The sequence below is a fragment of the Halichoeres trimaculatus genome, unplaced genomic scaffold (genome assembly GCF_033239565.1).
Source record: "Halichoeres trimaculatus isolate MK-OKI-2021-1 unplaced genomic scaffold, fHalTri1.1 fHalTri1_scaffold_8, whole genome shotgun sequence".
Taxonomy (NCBI): Eukaryota; Metazoa; Chordata; class Actinopteri; order Labriformes; family Labridae; genus Halichoeres; species Halichoeres trimaculatus.
In genome coordinates, this window is record NW_027437186.1 from 16,909,141 (window position 1) to 16,934,041 (window position 24,901).

Sequence of the window (24,901 nt, forward strand, 5' to 3'; positions counted from 1 at the left end):
AAATTTTAAAACACATATAACAAATGCAAATTCAAGCAGTACATAAAGTTCCACCCAAAAACCTTGAACATCACAATAGCTGGATTTCTCAGATGCTCATTACCAGAAATATGCAGCGATGAAACTTTATTGTAATGTAAAAAGTGAGATTCAGGAGGACTACAGCACCCGTAGTGCATTTAGCAGTGCGCTGTGACATCACTCACCATCAACATCTCACATGTGGCCTACGCGCGGCTCTGCTGTGCCGTTAGCTACTACTGGGTAATGTGAAGCTGACTTTCCAGCCGAATCCTCACATCAGTTAACATTATTAATCGGAAATACGTGTAATATACAGCTGAACCTGAGCCAACATGCCTCCAAAGAAACCCGCCGCGCCCGCGGGAAATAAAAAAACGCAAGAGAAGAAAAAGGAAAAGATAATTGAGGTAATAATCACACGAGTTAGCATGTCGGTGTTCAGTGCTAGCTGTACAGCTAAAGTATTGCAGCGCGCTGTGGGCAGGTTGTCACTGCTAACTGTAGCTAACTCAAGTGGTCAAGAGGAAACGCCAGTGTTACACTGTCTTTACCATTCTTGTCAGCGTTATCCGATTATGTTGCTACCGTTTGGATAAAGTTGGGTATCTTTTTGAAAAAAGAGGGGATTATTTTATTGTATTTAAGCAAGGTAGCCAGCTGTCAAGTAGCAAACTTTGTTCACTCTAAGAAGTGAATGACGCGGTCAGGATGCTAGCCGGGCCGTGCTGCCACAGTAATACGTTCACAATATCCCTTCACAGGTTGTTAATTTCTCTGAATACCGACAGCTGACATATCAAACATACTTTAAAAACGTCTTTGAGGGGGAAGACGTGGTTGTCTTGCTTTTCCCACACACGTCACAGGCGCAGAAGGGCCTGTGATCGGCCCGGTAGTGGTCGGCCCTCATGACGTTTGGGGACTGGATTTGAGCTAATGATAGTACCGGGTTGAACGACAGAAATTAAGTGCCTCAACTTTGAATTTGTCAGTCCTGCTAAAACCAGTGTGTAGAAGAGGCCTGTAATTCATTTAACCGTTTAACGTTTCTGACTCGACGTCACGTCAGCGTTAGCCGCCTGCTGTTGATACTCGGGTGAAAATGCAACAGTTTCTTTTATCAGAATTTCATTACACTTCGAGCTAGCTAAATGATTTTAGTTGAAGGTATGCTGTAGATGTATTCCCATACTTTGAAAAAAATCAGCTCTTGTGGTAAAACTGTTGCTAAAATCTGTGTCAATAATCTTGTACAGCTGATTCCCCTACTGGTGTTGAGAAATAGTCATAAACTGGAAGAAATCAGGAGCTCTGAAGATCATGTCTGTGAACACATCAGTTATTGGCTGAGTTGTGAACACCATAAAGTTGAGCAATTAGAGGAAATGACTGAGCTGTTTAAATGACATTTACACATGTAGTACATGAATTTTACATTACCAAAAGAATCATATTGCGTTTATGGACTGAATAGTGTGTTCTCTGTAATCTTTGTACTTTGTTTTAGTGTAACAGATAAAAGAACGAAAGCCAGAGGTCAACATGCTGCTGTCTGAACTTCTCTTCTATAGTGTGCTGCTGAAAGTTGATTGTAAACTGTTTGTTGTTATTTTCCAGGATAAGACGTTTGGCTTGAAAAATAAGAAGGGGGCCAAACAACAGAAGTTCATCAAGAATGTCACACAGCAAGTCAAATATGGACAGCAAAGTGCCAGACAGGTTCGGAGCCAATGCTTATCCTCACGATGTGTGGTTGTATTTTCTGTCCATCAAATGTTCTTGTCTCTCAGCCTTCCCATTTCTTGCTGTTCTTTAACAAAATAATTAAAGTTTCAGTTGTGAAATCATCATGTTTGTAAAGGAGGGAAATGGAACACTGATGGATAACTGTGTTGCACCTGTTTTCAGGAATTTTAAACTGGCAGCCGATGTAGTGCTAATTTTGATTTACACATAAAGGGACAGAAAAAAAATGACCGCCCTGCTAACTTGTGTGAGCAGACCTGAATTAAGAAATGAGATGTGTGGATGTTTTTATTTTAGCAAGCTGCTGCAGAAGGAGATAAAACCACTAAGAAGCTTGACAAGAAGAAGGAGTTGGATGAACTCAACGAGCTGTTTAGACCTGTAGTCGCTGCTCAGAAGGTCAGCAAAGGTAAGCGACACAACCTGTGGAAGCAACGCAAGGTTACTCTTAATATTTTCCAGTTGTTTTAGTGTGTGTGAGCCCATGAAATAAACTGTTTTATCTTAACTGCAGGTGTCGACCCAAAGTCAGTGCTGTGTGCATTCTTCAAGCAGGGCCAGTGCACTAAAGGTGATAAGTGCAAATTCAGCCATGATCTGTCAATGGAGAGGAAATGTGAGAAGAGAAGTGTCTATGTGGATGAAAGAGACGAAGACCTGGAGAAAGGTCAGTGTCGAGATGTAGGTGACTGTGTATGCTGAGTGAATTCAAAAATAATAATTTGCTGAATCTTTCCATCTGTTTTTCAGTCATTGTAATAGATCATCAGAAAATAATACGCTGAACACTTTGGACAGATTTTATTTAAATGTGATGATTAATCTCTAAAATGGGGCATGTTGTATTCTCAGACACCATGGACAACTGGGACGAGAAGAAGCTGGAGGAGGTGGTCAACAAAAAGCACGGAGAGGCTGAGAAGAAGAAAGCTAAAACCCAGATTGTAAGTTTGATCTGATAATGAAAGTGAACAATGTAAAGGAAATGTGGTGTAGTATAGAATATTCGTTACTCGAAATTGAAAAATATAAGTACAGTTAAAATGTAAAACATTATTCATTTTGATGGTTTGCTTATGTACGTGTGCCATGATCTCCTCTTTTATGTCCACAGGTATGTAGGTACTTCCTGGATGCCATAGAAAACAATAAGTATGGCTGGTTCTGGGTGTGTCCAGGAGGTGGCGATACTTGTATGTATCGACACGCCCTGCCGCCAGGATTCGTATTGAAAAAAGACAAGAAGAAGGAAGAGCGAGAGGAGGAAATTTCACTGGAAGAACTGATAGAAAATGAGGTAAAGATAAGAGAGGAGACATTAAAGATCTACTCTAGCTTGTTTCAGGAAGGATGAACAGCACTCCAAATCTGTTTATTTTTTGCAGTAAAATTTCAGTGCTGTATTTAGATGGAGATGCTGCCAAAAAATCACCTCTAAGACAGTAAAAACAAATGTTTCAGGTATACTTTAGATTTGGTGTAACAAAATGATCATGGATATAAGCACCATGGCCACCACAGCAGGGTCTGCTGTTTTAGTGTCCTTTAAGAGCCTCATGTGATTGACGTAAACCTGGATGCTGTGTTTCCTCTTCACATCCTGACGATTGTCTCTGCCCCTGCAGCGAGCCGCCCTGGGTGTTGATGTGACTCGGATCACCCTGGAGACTTTCCTGGCCTGGAAGAAGAGGAAAAGGCAGGAGAAGGTTGAGACAGGATTTTCTTGCACATCTGTTTACATACGTGTTTTTCCGTTGCAATTCTGTAATGACCAACGCAATATTCTTTGTCTTGGTTTTTTGCTTTGTTTTTCTTCCACCTGTTTACACTCAACAGCTATTTGTGTCTGTGTGCTTCGGAAGAGGCAGAGCTAAGGGCAGACTAGTTTTTGCTTAATTCAAAGGAAGTTTTGGGCTTTCATAGTTTTTTTGGGAAGAAAACACATGTCTTGTCTCAAAATAATGAAAATAATGCAAAGACAAATGACAGTGAAGTTGAGAGCTGACAAATTTTCAAACAGAGTGTATTCTCATACCAATAGCAGTGCTTTAATTGGAAGTAGTAAAAATGAGCTCACTTGTGTGCTGCAGCTGGCCAGTTCTCCAGCCCTCTTCCCAAACTGTTTCTGGTTCACAGGTGGACAAAGCGCGGGAGGAGATGGAGAAGAAGAAGGCTGACTTTAAGGCTGGAAAATCATTAGTGGTAAGTCCAGCCTCAATTGGTGTACATCAGTGCAGATTTCTCTGTGGTCGGTAATGGGTAGCTTTAAGTAAAAGGTCAAATGTATCTAGATCTTATTCTGAAAAGAGAAAAAGAATTGCTGTGTGGACAATGGTGTTTATTTTTATGTGCTCACTTTCTACAGACATCATACTTGATACACTGTCATATGTTGGGAAAACTACAATAAAACTAAAGGAATCAGTGAGCATAAAAGCAGTATCCTCACAAACAATCCAAATTATCCCATAGCCACACCTTTTAAAAATGCCCAACATGGCATATCTTCACCTTACCACCAGGGAAGGGTAACCATGATAAGTAATTAAAACAATTCAAAGCATTCTTTTGTGCTTTTGTCCATTAGAAGGGTCCATTGTCCAGATACACAAGATTATTTTAAGCCACATATGTCTGTGTTCACATCATCAGGTCTTTTAATCATTTATTTATGTGACCTTTTTTGTGCTCACTTACATGTGTGAGCATATACTGCAAGGTTTTTATCAGATTCTTGCATGTATGATTGTTAGTTCCTTATTTTGTTTTGTTTTTCCTATAACAAGGCTGAAAATGTTGCATCTTTTTCTGACTGCAGTCCTTTTTACCTTCATTAGATTCTAATGTTCTCAAGACATTTTTGATATTGTTCTGTACTTTATTTAATTTTTTTATAATTTATCAGTACGTTGACACTGTGAATAGTATTTTAACTTCAAACCTTATGTGTACAGAGAAGCGATTGGTTAGAGCTCCACAGCCACTCCTATATGAGATGGCTTCTTTTTTCGGCACAAACATTTGCTTGAAAAAAGACTATGACCGAAACCGTAATTTAGTTTTTTTTCTGGAAGTTAGAGCTAGAGTGCAGGGACTTTCTTCTTCTTTATAGTCTTTGTCCTACGCACCTGCCTGAGGAGTGGATGTGCGAAGATTTTTGCTGTTTGAAGGAAGGATTTAACTGAAATAACATGTGTTTGCAGGTGAGTGGCCGAGAGGTGTTTGAGTTCCGTCCAGAGTTGGTTGACGATGATGATGCTGAAGCCACGGACACTCGATACGACAGCAGCGAGGAGGAAGAAGACAAAGAGCAGGTATTTATAAAAGGCCCAACGTCCTAACCTCTGCTGGTCCCTACTTTCTGAGCAGGGCGTAACACCTCACAGCCAGTTATTCTGTCTAACTTTTTATTGTTCTGTGCTTTATGACTTGTCCCAGTACAATAACCGCACTCAGCATTGTTTGTTGTGCTAATACAATATCTGGAGTGTAATGGTGCTGTTGTGATGGTATTAAGTCTTTCACTGTTCCCCAGTGTGATTGACTTACTCTGTGTTATGCAACAAGGTCGGTGTTTTCAGGCCGATGTCTATGGAACCAAATCACGCATTGTGATGTAAATATTTTATTAAGACCTTCTTAGTGTCTGAATATATTGAACGCCATGGACAGAGACCATAAACTCAAGTTTGTTGTTCCGTAACATCACTGCTCTAATGTGAATATATTCATCCATTATCTAAACATTTTACCACTAAAAGAAATACTCCTTGCCTGTAATCATGGCTGCTTTTCTAACCTCATAGAGGAAATAACATTCAGAAAACAAATGTTAAAACAGACAAATACAACCCTGGACCCATTAATAGGCAGAGTGTTAAAAACACAAGTTCAAATAAGGCAGAAACAGAAATCAAAGCTTGAGGCTTTACTTCCACACTCCTTCAAAGTTAATTTGAGAGACACTTTTTGTTCCATCAGTTCATATTTATTTTTCAGCTTAATTACATGTGATGTGAAGTTGTCTGGTACAGACTCAAATATGTTCTGTTAGTATTCATTTGGTGTGATTTCTGCTCAGTTTCACCTGTGTGCTTGATCTTACATTACTTGTCCTCAACACATCATTTGTAGTGTTTGTACTCAAACCTGCAAACCAGAAGCCCAAAATACAACACGTGCCTCCAGTTAACACTCCTACCTTGTGTCTCCTTATCACCTGGATTCTTATTAATTTTAGATCGAAACTTCAACAGTCCAGGACATAGACCTGTCCCGTTTTGTTCCACAAGAGGTCGACAACACAGGCATTACTGTAGCATCTACAGACCGTTTCGCTTCCAGGAGTAAGACCCGGCCACAGGACACAGACCACGGTAAGAAGAAAATCATTTGACTGATTTCTGCTTGGTCAGTCAGAAAATGCTGGTGTGGGTGAACAAGGTGTGAATAATTATCTGAAACCAGCAAATTAAATTTAATCACACTTTAAGATGATGTCAAGGTTAAAAAAATAAAATCTAAACCTTTCTGTTACTTCTCCGTTTACCATCAGAGGAGCAGCTGAACGGAGCTTGCGGTGGCGCCGAGGCCAACGGTCTGTCAGGAGCAGAGGGAGGTGGGGAAGATGGAGGAGGGGAGGAGGATGAAGATGAGGAGGTACCAGTGGATGAGAACCTGTTTACGGGAGAAGATCTGGAGGAGCTTGATGAGGAGCTGAACACTCTGGCACTTGAGGAATGAGAGAAACTATCAGGTGAACGTTAGGATGGACTAAGTGACAAAAGGAGGGACCGCTTGGTGCATGGAGCTACACAACAACGAGACCATACGTTTGAACAATTTTAATTTCAGAGACTCGAGTAATAAAGCCTGATAACATCATCACATCACTGTCCTCCCTGTTTTTGTCTCGCCCTCCCCATACCCTACCACATTCTCTGCTTTTTGTCCATCAGATGGTTCAATTTGTTCCCGACAGCTAATTAAAGTTCACCAGGGCCAACTCCTGATAAATGTTGCTATGCAGGATTTCTCTTAGTGAAATGGCTGCTGTTGTGTACTTTTTTTGCTTTATGAATCTGTTGGTTGAACATTAAAACTGAAATCACACTGATAAATTTGGCTTATCCACATGATCACTAATAAAAAAATGAAGGTGATTTGGAAAGTGAGACATTGTGAGGGCTTTAGATAAAAGCTGTATACCTCATTGTGCTGCGAGATCACACTGGGCCCATTGATGTTGTGAGGAGCCGTCAGCTCACAAAAGTTAGCATGGCTAACAAACAGTATTGATTCTGTTATAGGAAACTAATGTGTTCAGAGCTTCACCTGCTCTCACAACACAATACAAGCTTCAGGTTACAGCCATCAGTCTAGTTCAATTCTTTGCCCCAAAAAGAAATTGGTCAACTGTAACTTTTATAAAAGCCCCTGTTGCTAATTAAGGTATGTCCTTCTGAGACCAGATTAATGCTATAGCTACACCTGAGCAGGGACACCAAAAGGCCCCATTGTCATCCCTGTAATGTAAATAATGAGTTGCCTCCTGAAGAAATAAAAGATTGTACATCCAGTTTGTGCCTATTCTTGGATGATGCAGAGTTCAACGTCATGATTAAAGATTGAGAAAGTGTTTTTTTTTTTTCTTTCGGGTGTATCTTACCTTCATTGCAGGTTTCAAATTATATGTATCAGCTCAGCTCCCACATGCACCAAACAGTCAGAGCACAGAGGAGAAAAACCCTCACACTCAAACAAAAACAGAACTAAAATGTAAGGTTGAAGAAGTGGTGTGTCCTAAATTTGCTCTTGCAGCCTCCTATTGGCCAGTGCGCCACAACATGTTTAAAAGATATTTTATTATTTACCTGGAAAAGATTAACTTTGATATTGTATCATCCATCTTGAAGATTTGCAACTAAGCATACAGATCCTAAGATCAGTCAAAAAAAGGTTTGTAACAGAAACATCCAACTTCCTAGAAGTTCATTAATAGCATGCCCAGCAGTTGGTTGGGTCCTTCTTTAATGTTATACTCCTTTTCAGCAGACTGCTACAATTTGGTGTTAGATGCAGGTTTGTACGATAATTTGATTACTGACAGTGTTGAAAATTATGATGACCCTGTACATATTACATATTCTGGATCTTAGTATCAAGAATATTGCCAGGATCTGAATCGTAGTTTTACATCTGTCAAAAATTATGGTGACCCGTGTCTTGTATTGTTTTGCAAAGCAGTCCCACCATTTATCGTGGAGTTATATACAGGTATGGTGAAAACGGCCCTATCTCACAATGAAAAAGAATCCTTTAAATAAGTCCTGGATCCAGACGGTGATCCAGATCACCTCTAAAATGTAATCATTTCTTCCTCTTCCCATTTTGAACATTTCCTGAAAATTTTATCAAGATCTGTAATGTACCTTACTTTTTGACTTCCGTTGTTCACAGTCAAACAAACAAATAGACAAACTCTCCCAAAAACATAACCTCCTTGGTGGAGGTAATTAAAAAAAAAAAAAAAAAAAAAAAACTATATTACCGCTTTTCCCTCCTTTCAAAACAGCTCTGCAGTGTATCCAGAAACCAACCAATGAGCAGGCCTCAGTAGCTCTGTATTCAAGTTTGTTTTGTAAACTGCATCATCAATATGCACTACTGAAATAAAAATAATTTATTAGCTGCAGGCGACACACAGTGGGCACTGAAGCTGGAGCTATTCTTTTAAATGTTTATCCAGTTATTGAGGCAGTGATTTTCAAACCTCAGAGTACTACTACCCAGACCCCAGGAGCAATAACTTATCTAAAACTGGAGATTAAACTGTCTTTACAGCTGCAACCCGTGATATCCTGATCCATTACTGTCCTGAGGTGTAAACTTGGTTTAAAATAGTACTTACATCATACTAAAACAGTCTTCTGACTCTTTGAAAGTTCATTAGCTATACGTTCATACTTATCAAGATCACCTGCTTGTTAGTTCTATTTCAGAAAAGAAAACATCAGTAACATAATTTCTGTTTTTCCATTCTCTGTCCATCCTCTTTCAGAAAGAATCCAACCCTAATGTCTCCAAACAACAAAACATCACCGTGATTTTCTTGTTACTCCATTATACACAAATTTGACACTTAATTTTTATTTTTCTACCATGATAAACATCAGAACAAGTTGAGAACATAAGTTCAGGGGAGAAAAGTTGACATGTGAAGTGGATAACTTAATTGTATCATGAAATGTTTAAAGAAAGCTGTGCAACAAAGGGCAATGGAGTCATTCATCAGGCAGGCCCTGAAGAAGGAGACACAAGACAGACTGAGTTTGGAACTGATCTTTATTTATACTAAGACAAGAAGCTTAGCGTGTGCTAACACATTGGAGCTTGACATGAGGAAACAGGACATTACATGAAGAGGAAAAAAAAACAAAGGCCTGGAACTGAAAAATTAGTTATCCAGTTTCAACTTTTCTAATCTTGTGCTTCTGCCCAAGATAAAATTATATTGCCAACAACTTCAAATCTTTAAACTCATGTTTCACCAGGAGACTGTGCTCCTGCTCTGTATTTAAAAATCAAGCAGCACATTGAAGAGTTTAGGATGTTTTTAAACTTTTAACATATTTCCGCCAACCGTTGTGCAACAGTTAGTGCAGCAGTGTCCTGGTTGAGATGGTGTACGTTTAAATTAGGCATAAAAGCATGATGCCGAGTGTAAACTACACACACTGACATTGTTGCTTAAGACTTTGTTCAGCTGTAGATGCTACTGTGCACCTGTTACTGTACTTCAGTGAGTCACTGCAAGGTCACTGAGCAGAAGGTTGCAGTCAAACAGGTGTCAAAGGTCGGGTCAGAGGTCGGGTGAAGGTCTTGATGTCGGTCGATTGGTCGGTCTGTCAGGTCAGGTGTCATTGTCATGACAACAGTCGCCTGGGGAACAAGAAGCTGCAGTGTTATTCACAGGAAGACGAGATACAACTTGAACTGTTTTAAGGTAAGACTAATGTAGATTGTCCATAAAAAGGAGTCTTCTTATCAACCCTTACCTATGAGAGCAAATATAAGGTGCAACAACTGGTAGTAAAAGGTGCAGCTACCCAGGCGCATCCAATTGGGGAAGCACGGCTAAAACGCTAATATGTTTCTTTGTTGGAGGCAGTTAGGAATACTTGAGATCATATTTGTCATGTGTGATTTACTTTAAATGATTTAATACATTCAATCAGACTAATTGACAGCTTCCTGAAGCAGAATACTGTAACACATTTGTGTGACAAAAACCCTGACATGAAGAAGCCTGAGTTGTTCACACATCCCCTCCAAAGATTATTTACAAGAACAACATACTTAGACACTCTATAGTATGTAACTGGTGTTACTGCAGAAGAAACTCACCACTTACCGCTCGGTTTTTGTCCCCTAGAAGTTACGAGGTCGTTTGTGAGATTCTTCTCGAGGAGGATCTGCCAACATCACCTTCATCTTTACCCCATTTACAACCCGACCGTGGAGCACTGCCATGGCCTCGTCTGCACACTGAGAGACAGACACACATTGACATGAAGAGGAGAAGTTGATCTAAGCTCCATCAACAACAAAGCACTTTATTTTCTTTATTCAACACTTTAATCAGATGAAACTTACCTGCTTGTCTGCGTACTTCATGTATCCAACCTTCCTTCCAGGGACCAAATGGACCTCAATGAGAGAACCAAAGCGACTGTGGTGGGATGGACAAGGAAGGAGAGATGAAAATTATTAAAAAGCAGGAACTTGCACGAGGTCTGTCATAATGTTATGCTGACCAAGTTTGTTTCACATCAGGCTTTTGAAAGGTTAAAGCTTAGATATTTACAGATATGGTAGCAGAAGTTGATCAGCAAGGTTGGAAAGTTCAGAAGTAGGGATGCACCTAATGATATGAAAATTTTGACTGATATACAATATGTCCAGTCTGATATTTATCAATGTCGATATCGGTAAATATTGATATTGGTAAAACAAAAACAAAAATAATCTGCAGTTCAGAGAGAAAGAGTGGTGCAACCGTGAGTAAATATAACCATGGAGAGCATCAAAGGATGGAGCGCCTGGGACGAACATGATCTAAAAAGTACATTTTGTCTGTGTGTTGGATCAAAAACAGGAAGAGAGCCATAGAAAGAGACGGTCCACTCTTCTTAAGTAGTTTTGGTGCTAACATAGTCGCAAAAAACAATATAATTTGGGCTTTGAAAGATTGTTCATGATGCTCTGAAAATGCCGGCAGCTAATGAGTAAATACCGGCTGATACCGATATGTTAAAAAAATGACCAACATTGACCGATACCAATATTGATACAGATATATGGTGCATCTCTATTCAGAAGAAAAGAAGTTTCCACAGTCATGCAAGATCCATAATTCAGCGTTAAGTCATTTTTATTAATTCATGTAAAACTTGCCAGAAAACATCCTCCAGAACATCCATTGGCAATGGGGAGGGGCTGAACACAACAAACAAGCGCTCTTTAGTCTTGCTGTCAGGTGCAGCCAGCTTCTTCAGAGAGGGCAGGTTAACATCTGTCTGAACGCGGGACATGGCTGAGACGGGAGTGAAACCCTGATGGATACAAACAAACATACCCAGGATCAGTGACTCACCTTAGGAAACTCTCATATTAAATCACCCCAAACTGCAAAAACTGTTTGGTCAAATAATTCTGATAAGTGATGTGTAACTAATGACTCTGTATTGTTATTGATGCATTTTCCCACGGAAAAGTTTTTGTTTCATAAATATATCTAAATGCTTTGTTCAGTTGCAGAAGGAACACGGACTGAGTGTACTCACAGGAGCTTTCATCACTTGGCTGGTGGAAGGTCCGTTCCACACTGCTGACATCATCTGAGCTGCAACCAACTGCATGGCCATCCGACCTACAGGACTGAGCATCCAAAAAAAGGATAACATGACAGTTATATATCCCTGGTTATTGTTGCTGGGGGATCAGAAAGTTGGAAGACTAGATTGTCGTGTGAAAGTCCCACATACTGTCACATTCATTTGAAATCATGACTCATATTTCATGTTCCAAACATGCAAATAGTAAGAGCAGACAGATGGGGTTTTCCCGACTGAAACAAGACTGGCTTCTTTTGTTTTTTTTAAGGCTACGTTGTTTACTGTAAACTTCCTCCCTGCCTCCATCTACTTCATCAGGGCTCTCAGAAAACCCTAGCTCAGTCATGTAAGCCCAGGGTTTCTGAAGGGGTCTGTTATGGATAACAGGTGGTACATTGACCTGACAGTGTTAACATTCTTTACATTTCATGATGGTAGTGTTGGCCACGCAAAGACTGATTTGAATTAACCCATAAAAGATATGTAAAATGTCTATGACTGTGTTTGACCCAAGTACCTGCTGCGGTCTTCACCATCATCAACAAAGTTTACCACCAGTCTGTTCCCAGGTGGATATTCAAAGCCATTCAGCTTTTCCTTTGCGTAAAGAGCGGATCCCAAGTTACTGTAGCGAATCAAAGCATGACCTGAAGGCAGGTGATAAAAAAAAGGGTAGGATTATTGAGAGTTGTCAAGAAGCATAAAAAGACACACTGGTTGCACCCTTAATGTTTACTGCTTGTTTTTGCTTTGCATCCAATGTGCTAGCTCAGAAGGCCCATAAGTTATGTTTCATCACAACAAAAACACAAAACTTAGCAAGTGTTTTTTTTCTAATTGCTAGAAAAAATGTCTAAAAAGACTAAATGTATCACTTTCACCTGAAAAGTCTGGAAAATGTCAGCCTTTTAGACATTTCAAGTAAAACATAAAGCCTAAATTACTTTCTCTGGGTAAGTATGCTAATAGAATTTGAAAAATTGACACCTTTCTTTTTCTTGTTACATCAGCAAATTTCTTTTTCCTCACAAGCAATTCTGGCTTTATTTCTGACTCGTACTCTCTTGAAACAAAATGTGTTTCTGTTATTGCTGGGTCTCAATGAATTCTTTAAGGATATGTTTACAAAAACATTTTTCCGTAATGACCCTCTGCCACAGTATCTTACCTTTACTCATTCCGTAAGCATCTCTCTGCAGTTCACAGTATTCCATGCCAGGAATGAGGTCAAACAGAGCAAAAATCTGCTCTTGTGTAAGTGCCGCCCTCGTTGATATCATAAGGCATCTTGTCAATTCACCAGAGCGGTAGTCCATCACCTGATAGTTACCAGGTTCCGCTGTATGGAGAAGAACAACAGCATGGTTAGACTTCCTTTCAATGTAGGAGGAGAAGAAATGCAAGAAGATACTCAAAAACTGTCACCTCAAAAACTTGCAACTGCAGCCTTACTAACTGAAATACTTAATAAATAAGTCAAACATAGCATCTTACCCATAGGGAAGGCATACTGATTCATCGACTCGTTCCCACCCATGTAGTCACCTCTGGACGCCCCTCCACTGTATTCTTCTGAGGCTGTAGTCTTAGTGCGAGGCTCAGCCAGGATGGCTCTGTATGCTAACAATACAATCACCATCATCACTATCATCCTTATCAGGGTGACGAGAATACTGACATAGGTTTAAGTATTACAAATGAAACAAGATTCTGTCACTCTTACTTTTGTCACAGTTCTCTATAGCAAGGGCAGCTTGTGAGGGCTTGTAATATCTCACATAGCCGAGTCCTTTACTTTCTCCAGTGGACTTGTTCTTGATGATCACACAATACTCAATATCTCCATACTCCTGTATGACATGAACAGAGGCAACAGGATGAAACAGTTCATATCAATTCTTCTAAACTGTTATGAGATCAAGTATTACTTGATGTCCATTCGCCTATAATGCTCAGAAAGTTCAAGACTAAACAAATACAGGGTGATGTGCAGTTAAAGTATGTGTAAACCACAAACAAAATAAGAATCTGCTATTCATATGTTGACTTTTTTGGAGTAAAAAGCAATAAATCTGCCAGAAAATAATTTGTGGTGTACCAAATCGGGAAAGATCAATCTTATTTCCGTGGCATTTTTTTCCTTTGCTCTGTAATCCAAATTATATTTTACACACAGACAAATTGAGGTAAAACGGCACTCAAAGAAAGAAAAAAAACATAGGTATAAGATGAGAAGAAGACGTGAGACTTCAACTTGCCTTGAATGTGTCTTTCAGGTCTTCCTCCGAGAAGGATTTGGGGATCATGACAAAGATCCTCGTTAGCTCCTCATCCTCGACATCTCTGTGTCTTGTTGAGGATCGTGACTGAGCTATAAATACCTACAAAACAAACAGAAAACGGTTCATATTACACATGTTAGGCTTTAGTTTACATTATGTTTCTGTATGCAGTCCCTTCTTATAAATCATAGATTGTGTAAAAATCCACGCAAATGCAGTTTTCAACTTGAAGCACCACAGTCAGAGACCTCCCTACTTTATTTGTATTTTTGAGAGAACTTGCATTTAAAACTTGGACAAACATATACTTTATCTATTCAATATCAATCCCTAGAACAAAATGAGACCACTTCAAAGTACAGTAAACATCAGTGACAAAACATGGGCCTGGATCACTTTTTGGCACCAAAATGATCAATATTTGGCAGCCTGCGCGCGCTCCCGTGGCCGTTGAATCAGTTTCTGGCAAACAGGTAATTTATGGCACTGGTAGCTAACTCTAGCTACTAGCTCTAACTAGCTTTAACCTCTAATGTTACCTTAATAGGTTTCGTCCCCTCCACCAGCACTTTGCCGTGCATTTCTTCCATGGCTAAGCAGGCCTGCGAGGACCTGGCGAACTTAACATAGGCGATTCCTTTCGACTCCTTTGTTTGCTTGTCTTTGACAACCCAAACCCCCTGGATGTCCCCAAAAACAGAAAAACTTTCCCGTAGCTCATCTTCGGTTACGGACCGACTAGTGACCACGAAAAGACGACTATTTGGGGGGTCGTCGAGATTTTCTGACACTTGTTTAGAGGGGTATTCCTCCATTTTTGCTTCCTGCTGAATTGAATAGTGCTGGTTGAGGTTGGTGCTGCCTTCAGGTGTTCCTCGGAATTTTTCCTATTCTGGAGGCAATGAGCTGAAGATTCATTCCTTTTGATGAAGCACTTCTACAATGTTTATTTGAACTAAACCACGATTCAACTACTATGAAATCTAATAAATGCACCATGGGTTGCTTTAAGACTTGGGTCGACTGTTATCTCAGCAAAGGTTACGAAAATAATGTAAATTCCCTTGCTCTTGAAGCCGTATTGCCTGAACTGTTAAAAGGACACTGCCACCTACTGTGCGGGAGACACTAGTTTTGGTAGCGTTACAAAATGATTTAGGGAGCTTTTGTAACTGACTTTGTGTGTGGTGGGCTACTGAGTGTTTTCACATTTTGCTTGAGAAAAATAACAGGTACAGGACTCTAATCAACGGTATATATATATATGATAACAAAAATAACCACCAAGGGGAAACGTGGCATTTAAAATTGGTGCTAAAGTTCAAGGACATCTCTTTAATTATGTTGAGAAATTAAAATAAGCTGAGAAAATATTAAAACAAAAAGTGTGCAATTGTTCATAAGAAGTTAGTTTATTAATAATCCGACGTTTATTTAAAAATGACTGTCTAATAGCACAATTTAAGTGCTATTATGTAACTCATGTTTGAACTTTGCTGTAGACTACGATATGTGATTGGTCTCATAATTTGAATGCCATTTATATTGCTAGTTTGACGGTTCTTGTAAAGTAGCTTTATGATTTACCCGCCATTTTATCCAGATGAGAAAGAATGAAAAGGTGAAATGCAGCAGAAATTACTGAACAGAAGATTTTCAGATCATATTTCGTTCATGTGTTGGCCTAAGTACATGACGGCATACGTAACACCTGTGCCTAACACATACTCAGCCAGTCAGCTGATAATGTGACGTCAGAAACAGCTGATCTCAACTTGGCCTGATTGACAGGCCGAGGTGAGGGTCTCATGAACGATGTAAAACTCTTGCCTTACGCAGTTTGTGCGTGTGCCAAGCAGGTTTAGCGACCCCGTTTAAGGACAATACTGGGATTGTAATAGCGTTGTCGTTGTTCAGTATATTAAAAGAATGAACGTGCACATAAGGTGAACATTTGCTTATCATATATTTACATTAGATAATACTTGAATTGTACTATAAGACCAAAAGAAGATTTTGCCACAGATTATTTGAGAGGTTGCATTTTATGGTGCTTTTCATGTTGAGGACTGTAACATACTTCAAAAACAATATCAAAGCCCACTTTCTTATCCGCCCAAAAATTAAATGAAGACCAATGTAGACAATGTAAATCTGTTCATGTCAATTTTTTTAATACAATGTATTATTATTGTTTTTACTATTAATAATAATAATAATAATAATAATGATAATAATAATAATAATAATAATAATAATAATAATAATAATAATAATAATAATAATAATAATGATGATGATAATTGTGTGTGTGTGTGGGGGGGGGGGGGGGGGGTGTCCTGTGTCTGGCCAAAAGTTTTAGGGATATTCATGCCTGGTCTGATCATGCATCATAACCAAAAAATAAGAAATTTCCACATAAAAAAAGACGCAAGGGAGCATTTGGGGGAACCTATTTGATGAATTCAAACTTTGCTAAATAGGGGTTGAGTGGGGTGCCTTGAAGGACTTACGTCACTACTCACGCCCAGCACGTGATTTGATGATGACGCCAAAAGCCGGTGCCTCTAAAGCGAAGTGACCTTCTTTCCGTCCGCCAGAAGCCGCTCATCAGCAGCTCGACCAGCTCACATCCGAACCCAAGGAAGCACTGCTCCGAATACCACCACCAAAAGGTAAATTCATTTAATTATTTACATCAAATGGAGAATGGCTTGTTTCGATTTTTACACGGAATGATAAAAAGAGATGCTGGGTGGTTAAGGTAGACTCAGGCTAACGGTAGCTCCCATGTTAGTGAATAGCTGGGTTGCTCTTTGTGCGTAATCCATCAGGATTAACCTAGCCAGTCATTCAAGACTGTACGGTGAAAGTATATTTCACTGGGTAACATTTGGGGCATTTATGCTTTTGGTTGCACAGAGCTGAAAGGTGTTTGCTAATGGCCGAGGTGCTGAGGGCAATTTAAGGACACCGACATTGAAGCATCCTTGACAGTACGGGTGGATGACACATCCGCGCTTAATGTACCCACTACACTAGCCAGTATGCTAGTGTTGGCACAGTAAACTGTTTAAAGCGCACTGCTCATTATTCACTACTTAAATGATAATGCACACAGGAAAAAACTTTGAGCAGGCCTGTGCTGTAACGTGATGTCCTTGATTTTTAATGAGAAGGATGTATGTCTGCTGACAGCCCCGCCATGTTTCAGGCTGTGTGGGAAGGGGCCAACATAATCTCATCTTTTACTTACAACAGTTAAGTCTACGAGGTCTCGTGTGAACTGAGGTGAGAAAGGTTACTATGCGGTAATAACCATGATGTATTTGAGGCTGTCGGTCCTTTTGAAGTCATGTTAGCTAGCTGTTTATTGACCTTGTTGAATACGATAAGAAGCCATGGTTTGTTGATGCCATTACTTTATTTAATACAGATAAGACTGTTAATCGATTTAGGACTGCAGTTCACTCAAGCAGTAGGTGTTACATTTGGCGAGTAGACATCTCACTGCTGCGGCTGTAAACGGGGGTCATGTTAGGACAGTGGAGCCTGGGCTGTTTTACGGGGAAGTATGCTCCCCTTCTGAATCGATAGTTTATCTGATAACATGCCTTCAGCAAGGTGAGTGAGGCAGCAATTTATACACAGTTACATTAACATTCATAGCCATTTATTGAAGGCTGTTAGTTTATAGTTCATTCATAAGTTAAGTAACCGTTTTTAGCACAACACCTGTTAGTCACCTGCTACAAGTACCAGCAGTTTATATGCGGTTACAATGCGCCTTTCGCTGGTACTCTACTCGTCGCCTCAGCACCGTTTGACAGTCTGAATCCCTGAGGCAGATAGGCAGTAGACAAACACCAAATTCCGGGTCTTGCCGGGGAGCTTCTTCAGTGTAGTAACCTGAGCTGAGAACCAGTCGCTGTTACAGAAACAACCCGAGTGAGCGGAATCCAGGCGGACGGTTGCCCTGGCAGTGGTTTGGGGTCTCGCGCCAGATGAACATATATGTTTCACATCCCTTGAAACTCGGCCGCGTGCCAGCGCATGAGCTAAACGACCCCACGTAACAGAGGAAAAGAGAGCAAAACTACTGGGATCGTAAAACTGTCACCCCATACGACCTTCACAAGATGGCGTCGGTCTGACTACAGCAGGAGAGTTTCCTCCCATAATCGGGATCTATGAATAGACACTGTAGATGGTCTGCTGTATTTGGGAATTAGGGTCCACACACGTTAAAAGCATGTGCAAAACTAACACCATGTTTGATAAATGTATTAAAATCCTTAGCATTATTATTTTCATCAAAAAAGAGGATGTAGTTTCTCCAAAATTTCTAGTTTTGGTCACAATCATAACCTTTTTTTGAAATAATGAAGGTTCTTTTCCCCTCCATTTTAACTTGTTATATCTTTCCTGTCTCCTCGTTGTGTTCTTCTAGCCGACTATGGGAGACATTAACAAAGGAAAGAAGGCCTTTGTCCAGAAGTGTGCTCAGTGCCACACAGTAGAGGAAGGGGGCAAGCACAAGGTGGGCCCCAACCTCTGGGGTCTGTTTGGCCGTAAGACAGGACAGGCAGAAGGCTACTCATACACAGATGCCAACAAGAGTAAAGGTCAGTTCTCTCGAAGCTTATTTAGAATACTGATTAAGTGTGTATGAACATTTCAAAACAGTTATTGGGACCTGTAAGCACAAATGTGTTAACATGTTTGGAGTTGATAAAACTGTAAATATTAGGTTAGTTACTTTGTAGTTTGTAGGCTGTTGAGCTAATTTATCACTTCATTATTTATATGTTATTTTTAATTCTGGTGATGATAACCCTCCTTGATTAACCCTTAAGCTGTCATAACTTTAGCAGTTCATACCTAAGGTTTAAAAGGTTGTGTGAACTTTGGCTCTCTGTTATCTAGTCACGTATCTGCCTAGTTTTAGGATCAGGTCCCTCTTAGTTACCTTGATTAGATTTGGTCAATCCGTCTTTAATTACCGACATGTCTGGTCTTCTGGTCACAGGTATTGTGTGGGGTGAGGCTACCTTAATGGAGTACCTGGAGAACCCGAAGAAGTACATTCCAGGAACCAAAATGATCTTTGCCGGCATCAAGAAGAAGGGAGAGCGCCAGGACCTTGTTGCATACCTGAAATCGGCGACATCATGAGCTGACTATCAAAAGAAGAATATTTAATGTCATTTTATTGTTTTTTTTTGTTTATTTTTAGGCATGCACATGCTTAATATATGGTTTTATGTTTAGTCATTTTTACATAATTAATTTATGGCATGTACGGTTAGAAAATGGCACTTCTTATGAAGGAACACGTGCCACTTTCTTGTTGAAGTCCTGTTGTGAATGAATGCTAAAGTGGCTAAACATAAAGCTACAATCTGTTCTTTTCTTTTTGGCCAAGCTGTATTTTGACTTTGAGGAGACGAACAAACTAATATTATATCAAATATTTAGCCATGATAGTTTTCCCAAATCACTAGGTCTCCCCTTTCCTTTTTTCCATGACAACACAAGTTTGGTACTTTCTGTTCGCAGACCCATGCCTTCAGCCGCTTTTATTTTTAAATTATTAACTTAAAACTCTCGAAATCAGTCACATGAGAGCGATTCAGTGTGGAAAATGAGACTTTTGGTGGCTGTCGGATGCCTATTGTCAATCTTATAGTAGTTTTCATGTCAACTGGAGTTTCTAAGAGGTGACCCGGTAATAACCTTCTGCACTCCCCTCCTTACTTCTTGGTGCTCTAAAACTGCTGTCGGTGTTTTTTAAGATTTCACGTATGAATCTTTGTCCCTAAAAACAATTCAGTCAAGCCTCTAGATGCATTTTAAGACTCCAGACAGAACTTGATCTGTAAGGTTACTGAAGCAGCCCCTTTGAGTTTCTGTTTATAACCCCTTCCTGCCATCAAACTCGGTATGAGTTTTTTAAAGTTCGCTAAGGGTCACACACTGTTTCCTGCCTCGCTACAGCTAAGAATTGTGGGTTTATACCCTGTCCATCAATGCTGTGGAGCTGCTGTATTATACAGAAAAACCTTCAAGGGGCACCATCTGAAATGAGGAAAGATGTTATTTACCTGGTTTCACAGGCCTGAATGATGCTGTTTTAACTTATTCTAATGTAATCTGAAAGAATAAATCTGTAACATATTTTGAAGGGGCTGCTTGCTGTATTTATGTACAGCAGTGTACTGTATGCACAGAAAAAATAATATAATGTGGTAGCTATGTTGTGTAGGTATGGACATGATGGATGAAGGATCATTGAATAAACAACTGAAACACAAATGTGTCTCTTGAACTTTTTCAAAGTTTTTGTCTGAGTAATAACACAGGTGTTCTTGTGTTTTCAAAAATGTCTGCTTTTTCAGATTATATTCAATATATTCATCGGGGAATTATTGAAGATTTAATGTACGATGATACAGAAGATAGGATATCACAAGCTTACCTATAAAATAGTTTAAAGCTGTAGTGTAAAGCTTAAAAACCTTCAATTAAACAACTGACATCAGGACTGCTCTCTTCATTATATGAAGAGAGTCGATAAACTAAAACCTACAACACAAGAACAAAATTGCCATCTGTTTTTTTTTTCCCTGTGATAACACAAATCAGCTCTTCAGGCTTGGGACATACTCTGAGGGCCTCTGTAACTGTTATATGGTCTCCCACTGCTCATGAAGTCTTTCTAGGAACTGAGCCAACTGAGGACAGCTCTGCTTCGGCTGTGCCGTGCGCTGTGTCACGTTTAGATCAAAGCTCAGCTGACAACAGAGGTGTAACTGGATCAGTCTGGATATGACTTCATTAAACCTGCTTACACACTGCCTGGCTACAGAAGGTGGAGTTAATTTAGGCATATGTGCTTTTAGGCTGTAAACTCATTACATGATATGAAAATGTAGTTTTCAGGAAACTGTTACTTAGGTAAACAGCTGTATGAGTTTATTTCATACTGAGCATGAAACCTATAAAACTGTAGTCATTATACCAGAATGACACTGTTAGTCTACTCTAGTTAATGAAAGTACCAAGTTAGTCCATCCGTTCATTCCTGTTAAATTTCAGGTATTTGTGTAAAGAGGAATATAGAGTAACCTTGAGGTCAGATTACTGGAGTGTTATTAACACCTGGTGGTCAAAAGTGGAACTACAGAACATAAGACTTTTGTAACACTGACACTGTTATAATGAAAGACAAAAGAGCACAGCTTATATCACAGGCACTACATTGTGACTCAGACAGCACAATACAGTTAAGGTCACAGGCAGAAGAAAAAGAAGCAAGTAGGGTTAACTGTGGGCACCAGGAGAGGCAGATTCAGGTTACAGGCAGAACTTTACATAATAATAAAAAGAAATCAGCCTTAAAGCAACTTTTATTTCCTGAAAAATGTTATTCCCAACACAACATTAGTATGAGGATGGCAATATGTCACCTGGTTTTAAAATAGCAGCCTGAGCCCTGTATTTAAAAAAATAAAAATGTCACAATATAGATATTGATTTAAAAAGGATATAATCAGTAACAGTCTTCGTAAAACTATATGTAATTTCTATTGAGGGTAAACAGAGCTGATGGCAGGGGACAGGCAGAGCTCTCTTTGCACAAACCAGGCAGGCAGAGCTCATCTGAAGACAGCTTACCTGAAGCATAGGTAAATAAGATTACAAAGGAGTAAAGTTAACACCCGGATTAATCTCATACTTGAGGCTAATTTGGCTTTGGCAGAATATCCTTTGTGGACTGAATAGGAGCATTTAGGAAACCAGTATGAGTCTAGTTTTAAAAACTAAAAGTCATCAAAAATGTTTAGATAAAGCATCTTAAGCCTCATCTGTGGTAACTGTTCTGAGCTTTGTGGAAAAACATAATGTACTGAATGTTGGGGGTTATTTAAAAGAAAGGTCAATCACTTCCAACCAAACACTAGAGGGCACTAAAGGACAAAACCTCTGCATTCAACCTGAGATCCCAGATTTAAAAAAAAATCAACAATATAGGACATAAGGTTATTAGAGTAGTTAGAGAAGCATCAATGATATGTGTATAAAACTTGTGGGATTTAATTTGACAGACTTGTTATTGTAGGAGAATTTCCAAAAGTATGGAGAATGAAGACCTGAACTGAGATAAGGTGAAACTGATCTGGTAGGATATAGACATCTGGCAGAAAGAGGACATACAGAGAGCAGGTCAGATCACATGGAGTACATACACATGGTGCACAGTAAGTATAGGATTACACATGGTTCAAGCAAACACAAGGATTTATGTTGTACTTAAGGATGATTGGGCCTTAATGTTAGCTACAACACATTAGCATTATCTGTCAAAAAGATGTGTAGAGCTGGGTTAATGTAGTGCAGAGGCTACTTATCGAGTGGATAAATGTCATGACATCAGGTTGATTGGCACCGTAGCATACCACAGACCAGCATACACAAACAGAGAAAGGACAGACAGGGAGCAAACAAGGACAGGCATGGGGAGAGAGGAGGGCACTGTGAGGACATGAAAAGTCGTTTGTCAGAGGAACATGATAGTGATCTTCGTAGTTTGTATTTTAAAAGTGCTTGACATTCATGACACACAGTGATGTAAAAATGATGATAAGAAAAATAAAGGAGTTATAGTTTCTTCAATAAATCAGTAAATTTGAGGAAAATCCACTTTTTGGTCTTTATGTCCAAGATTTGATGAGTTTGATAAATGTGATGATCAAAAATATAATAAATGCTCTCTGAAAATGTCACTTAGGGGTGTTAACTGTAGAGTGATATAAGGCACTTTTACATGCTATTTTAGAACAAACTTATGAATCAGGGCTCTAGCTTTGAGATAAAAATACAGCTGACACACGGCCCACTTTCAGGTTCAAGGATGACAAACAGGTGTGTGGCAAAGAGCAAAAGACGACACAACTCAGGCACCTGTTTATAGGTTACATAAGGCCTTGTAAAGCCACAGTGTTGTCAACAATCTGCCCTGTAAGACTACTGAGTCAAGTAGCTCCTCGGGCTATTCTCACTTCTCACAAGAGCAGCTTGAGACAAAAGTGAATATTTTTGCGTTTAACTGTCATGAATTCAATTTAAGAATTTACTCAACTGGAACCCAAAAACTTGATCGATTGATTTGATATTTGTGATTGAGCTGTCCTAGCATTGCTTTTGCTGTTTAAAAATCAAATACTATTGTTTCAAACTACTGGTATCAAATATTGAATCAAGCATCATTGTTATAAAGATAAAAAGGGATTAAATAAGAAAATCTTAAAAGAGGTGGCTGTCGTGATGAAACTACATAAGATCACAGCAATGAATGCTCCTGATTTCCTCTTTAGAGACCTTTTTAAAGGATTGTTTGTAAGGAGAAAAGAACAACTTTTAGATTTACTTTTAAGGTCCCATATTATGCGAAATGTGAAAATTTGTGGGTCTTTGGCTTTCCTCCTAGCTCACAAAATGTGATACTTAATTACAAAACATGTACTTAGTAGTGTTTCTGAATGTAAAATCCTGACCTAAAACGAGCTGTTAGGATTTTGGGGATTTGTCAACGTCAGCGATTCCCAAGAGCATGTCTGACCTGATCGGTCCACCGGAGCAGATACCCCTGAATCTGACAGGGCAGCTAATATAGATACAAATGTATATGCTGGTTCAGACAGTTACATTAAATAGTGACTACTGTGATTGTTCATTGCATTAAAATGTGCCTGACACTCTGGAAACCTGCCTCTAAGGCTTTGTTGACATGTGCACACATGTGCGCCTGTCACTAAATTACAGCTGCGGAGGGTGCGCTCCGCTTTACGCCGGGTAGACCAGGTGGAGCTGGGGAGCTTTCAGCGCACTTTCTGCACTGTTTTTGGCACAAAATTGTCACTGCGCCAACATGAATCTGCCGACACCTCCCCCTGGTGCACGGTCAACTCCCCCTGGCGCGACGTCACACCCATCTCTACCAATTTGTCAAATTGGCAGCGCACAGTGGCACGCCCCACGAAATTAACACAGCGCGGGGTGCGCCAGGCTTGCGCCCCCTGAGCTGCGCCATGAAATTAGAGCCCTCTGTGTTAGCTTCAGGATGCTAACTTTAACTGCGGTTAGCCGGTTGTTTTAGCCTGTAATGTTACGGTAAACGAGCTTCGCTGTTTTCTAAACATTGTGCACTCGGAGCTCATGGCGCTGTTCTCAGTGACGCGGAAGAGCGGGCTGTATCAGCAATCTCTCATTTACATATGAAGGTCACGCCCACTAAATCAGGCCGTTCTGAACAGAGGGGCTATGAGAGCCTGGAAACAATGCTGCGGTGCTTGATTTATTGGCTTTTTGGACCAAAACATGTTACCTCCATCCCATGAAGACATTAATGATCCATATTAAACTGCAGAAAAGGAGCATAATATGGGAACTTTAAGTCAGAGTGGTATTTCACAACTTTCATGAAATTGTGGTTTTGCACCACAGTAGCTGGAAATCTTTATAAATCAACTAAAAAGAAGTGATGTTACAGCATTTATGCCTTGTTTTTGTTGCTTTCAACCTGCACAGAAAAGACCATATAGAAAACAGCAATACTCCAGCTTTTACTCACTCCAGCCGTTTTCATTTGGACGAACTGTAATATTCTTAAAAGGAAGAAACATCCTCACTGTAGTGTTTTACCAAAAGAGATTCGGACCTAATGCCCGCTCTAACTTATTTTAGCATTTTGATAACATATTACCAGCATATAGCCATATCCCACACTAAGTCAACTCTGGCAAAAGCAAAATAAAGGGTGGTTTTAAGGCCATTTCATTTGTAATAGCTGTTCAGAGAATGAATTTGTATAAAGGGAGTAAATGCAAGTGTGAGGTATTCTTTTAAAAAAGGAACTATGTTAAATTAAATTAATCTTGAAAGAAACTGAAA

The 24,901-nt window shown here is 39.6% G+C and overlaps 3 protein-coding genes across 3 annotated transcripts; 2 read left to right on the forward strand and 1 right to left on the reverse strand.

Moving 5' to 3' along the window:
• The first annotated feature begins 203 nt into the window (after positions 1-203).
• Positions 204-7,364, forward strand: zc3h15 (zinc finger CCCH-type containing 15). The gene is made up of 11 exons (XM_074676430.1): positions 204-431; positions 1,642-1,743; positions 2,068-2,179; positions 2,285-2,437; positions 2,623-2,714; positions 2,885-3,067; positions 3,396-3,476; positions 3,907-3,972; positions 4,974-5,084; positions 6,011-6,146; positions 6,326-7,364. Exons 1-11 carry the CDS (start codon positions 357-359, stop codon positions 6,511-6,513), a joined length of 1,299 nt encoding a protein of 432 aa, XP_074532531.1. The 5' UTR covers positions 204-356; the 3' UTR covers positions 6,514-7,364.
• A 1,741-nt stretch (positions 7,365-9,105) lies between these two features.
• Positions 9,106-14,829, reverse strand: rbm45 (RNA binding motif protein 45). The gene is made up of 11 exons (XM_074675081.1): positions 14,488-14,829; positions 13,925-14,047; positions 13,390-13,516; positions 13,161-13,286; positions 12,835-13,005; positions 12,184-12,313; positions 11,616-11,709; positions 11,227-11,384; positions 10,426-10,501; positions 10,184-10,317; positions 9,106-9,711 (listed from the first exon to the last, which is right to left on the reverse strand). The coding sequence occupies exons 1-10, from the start codon at positions 14,761-14,763 to the stop codon at positions 10,201-10,203; spliced, it is 1,398 nt and encodes a 465-aa protein (XP_074531182.1). The 5' UTR covers positions 14,764-14,829; the 3' UTR covers positions 9,106-9,711; positions 10,184-10,200.
• A 1,649-nt stretch (positions 14,830-16,478) lies between these two features.
• On the forward strand, positions 16,479-20,263 carry LOC141795018 (cytochrome c). Its single transcript, XM_074675747.1, has 3 exons — positions 16,479-16,623; positions 18,399-18,573; positions 18,978-20,263. Exons 2-3 carry the CDS (start codon positions 18,405-18,407, stop codon positions 19,121-19,123), a joined length of 315 nt encoding a protein of 104 aa, XP_074531848.1. The 5' UTR covers positions 16,479-16,623; positions 18,399-18,404; the 3' UTR covers positions 19,124-20,263.
• The last annotated feature ends 4,638 nt before the right edge of the window (positions 20,264-24,901 follow it).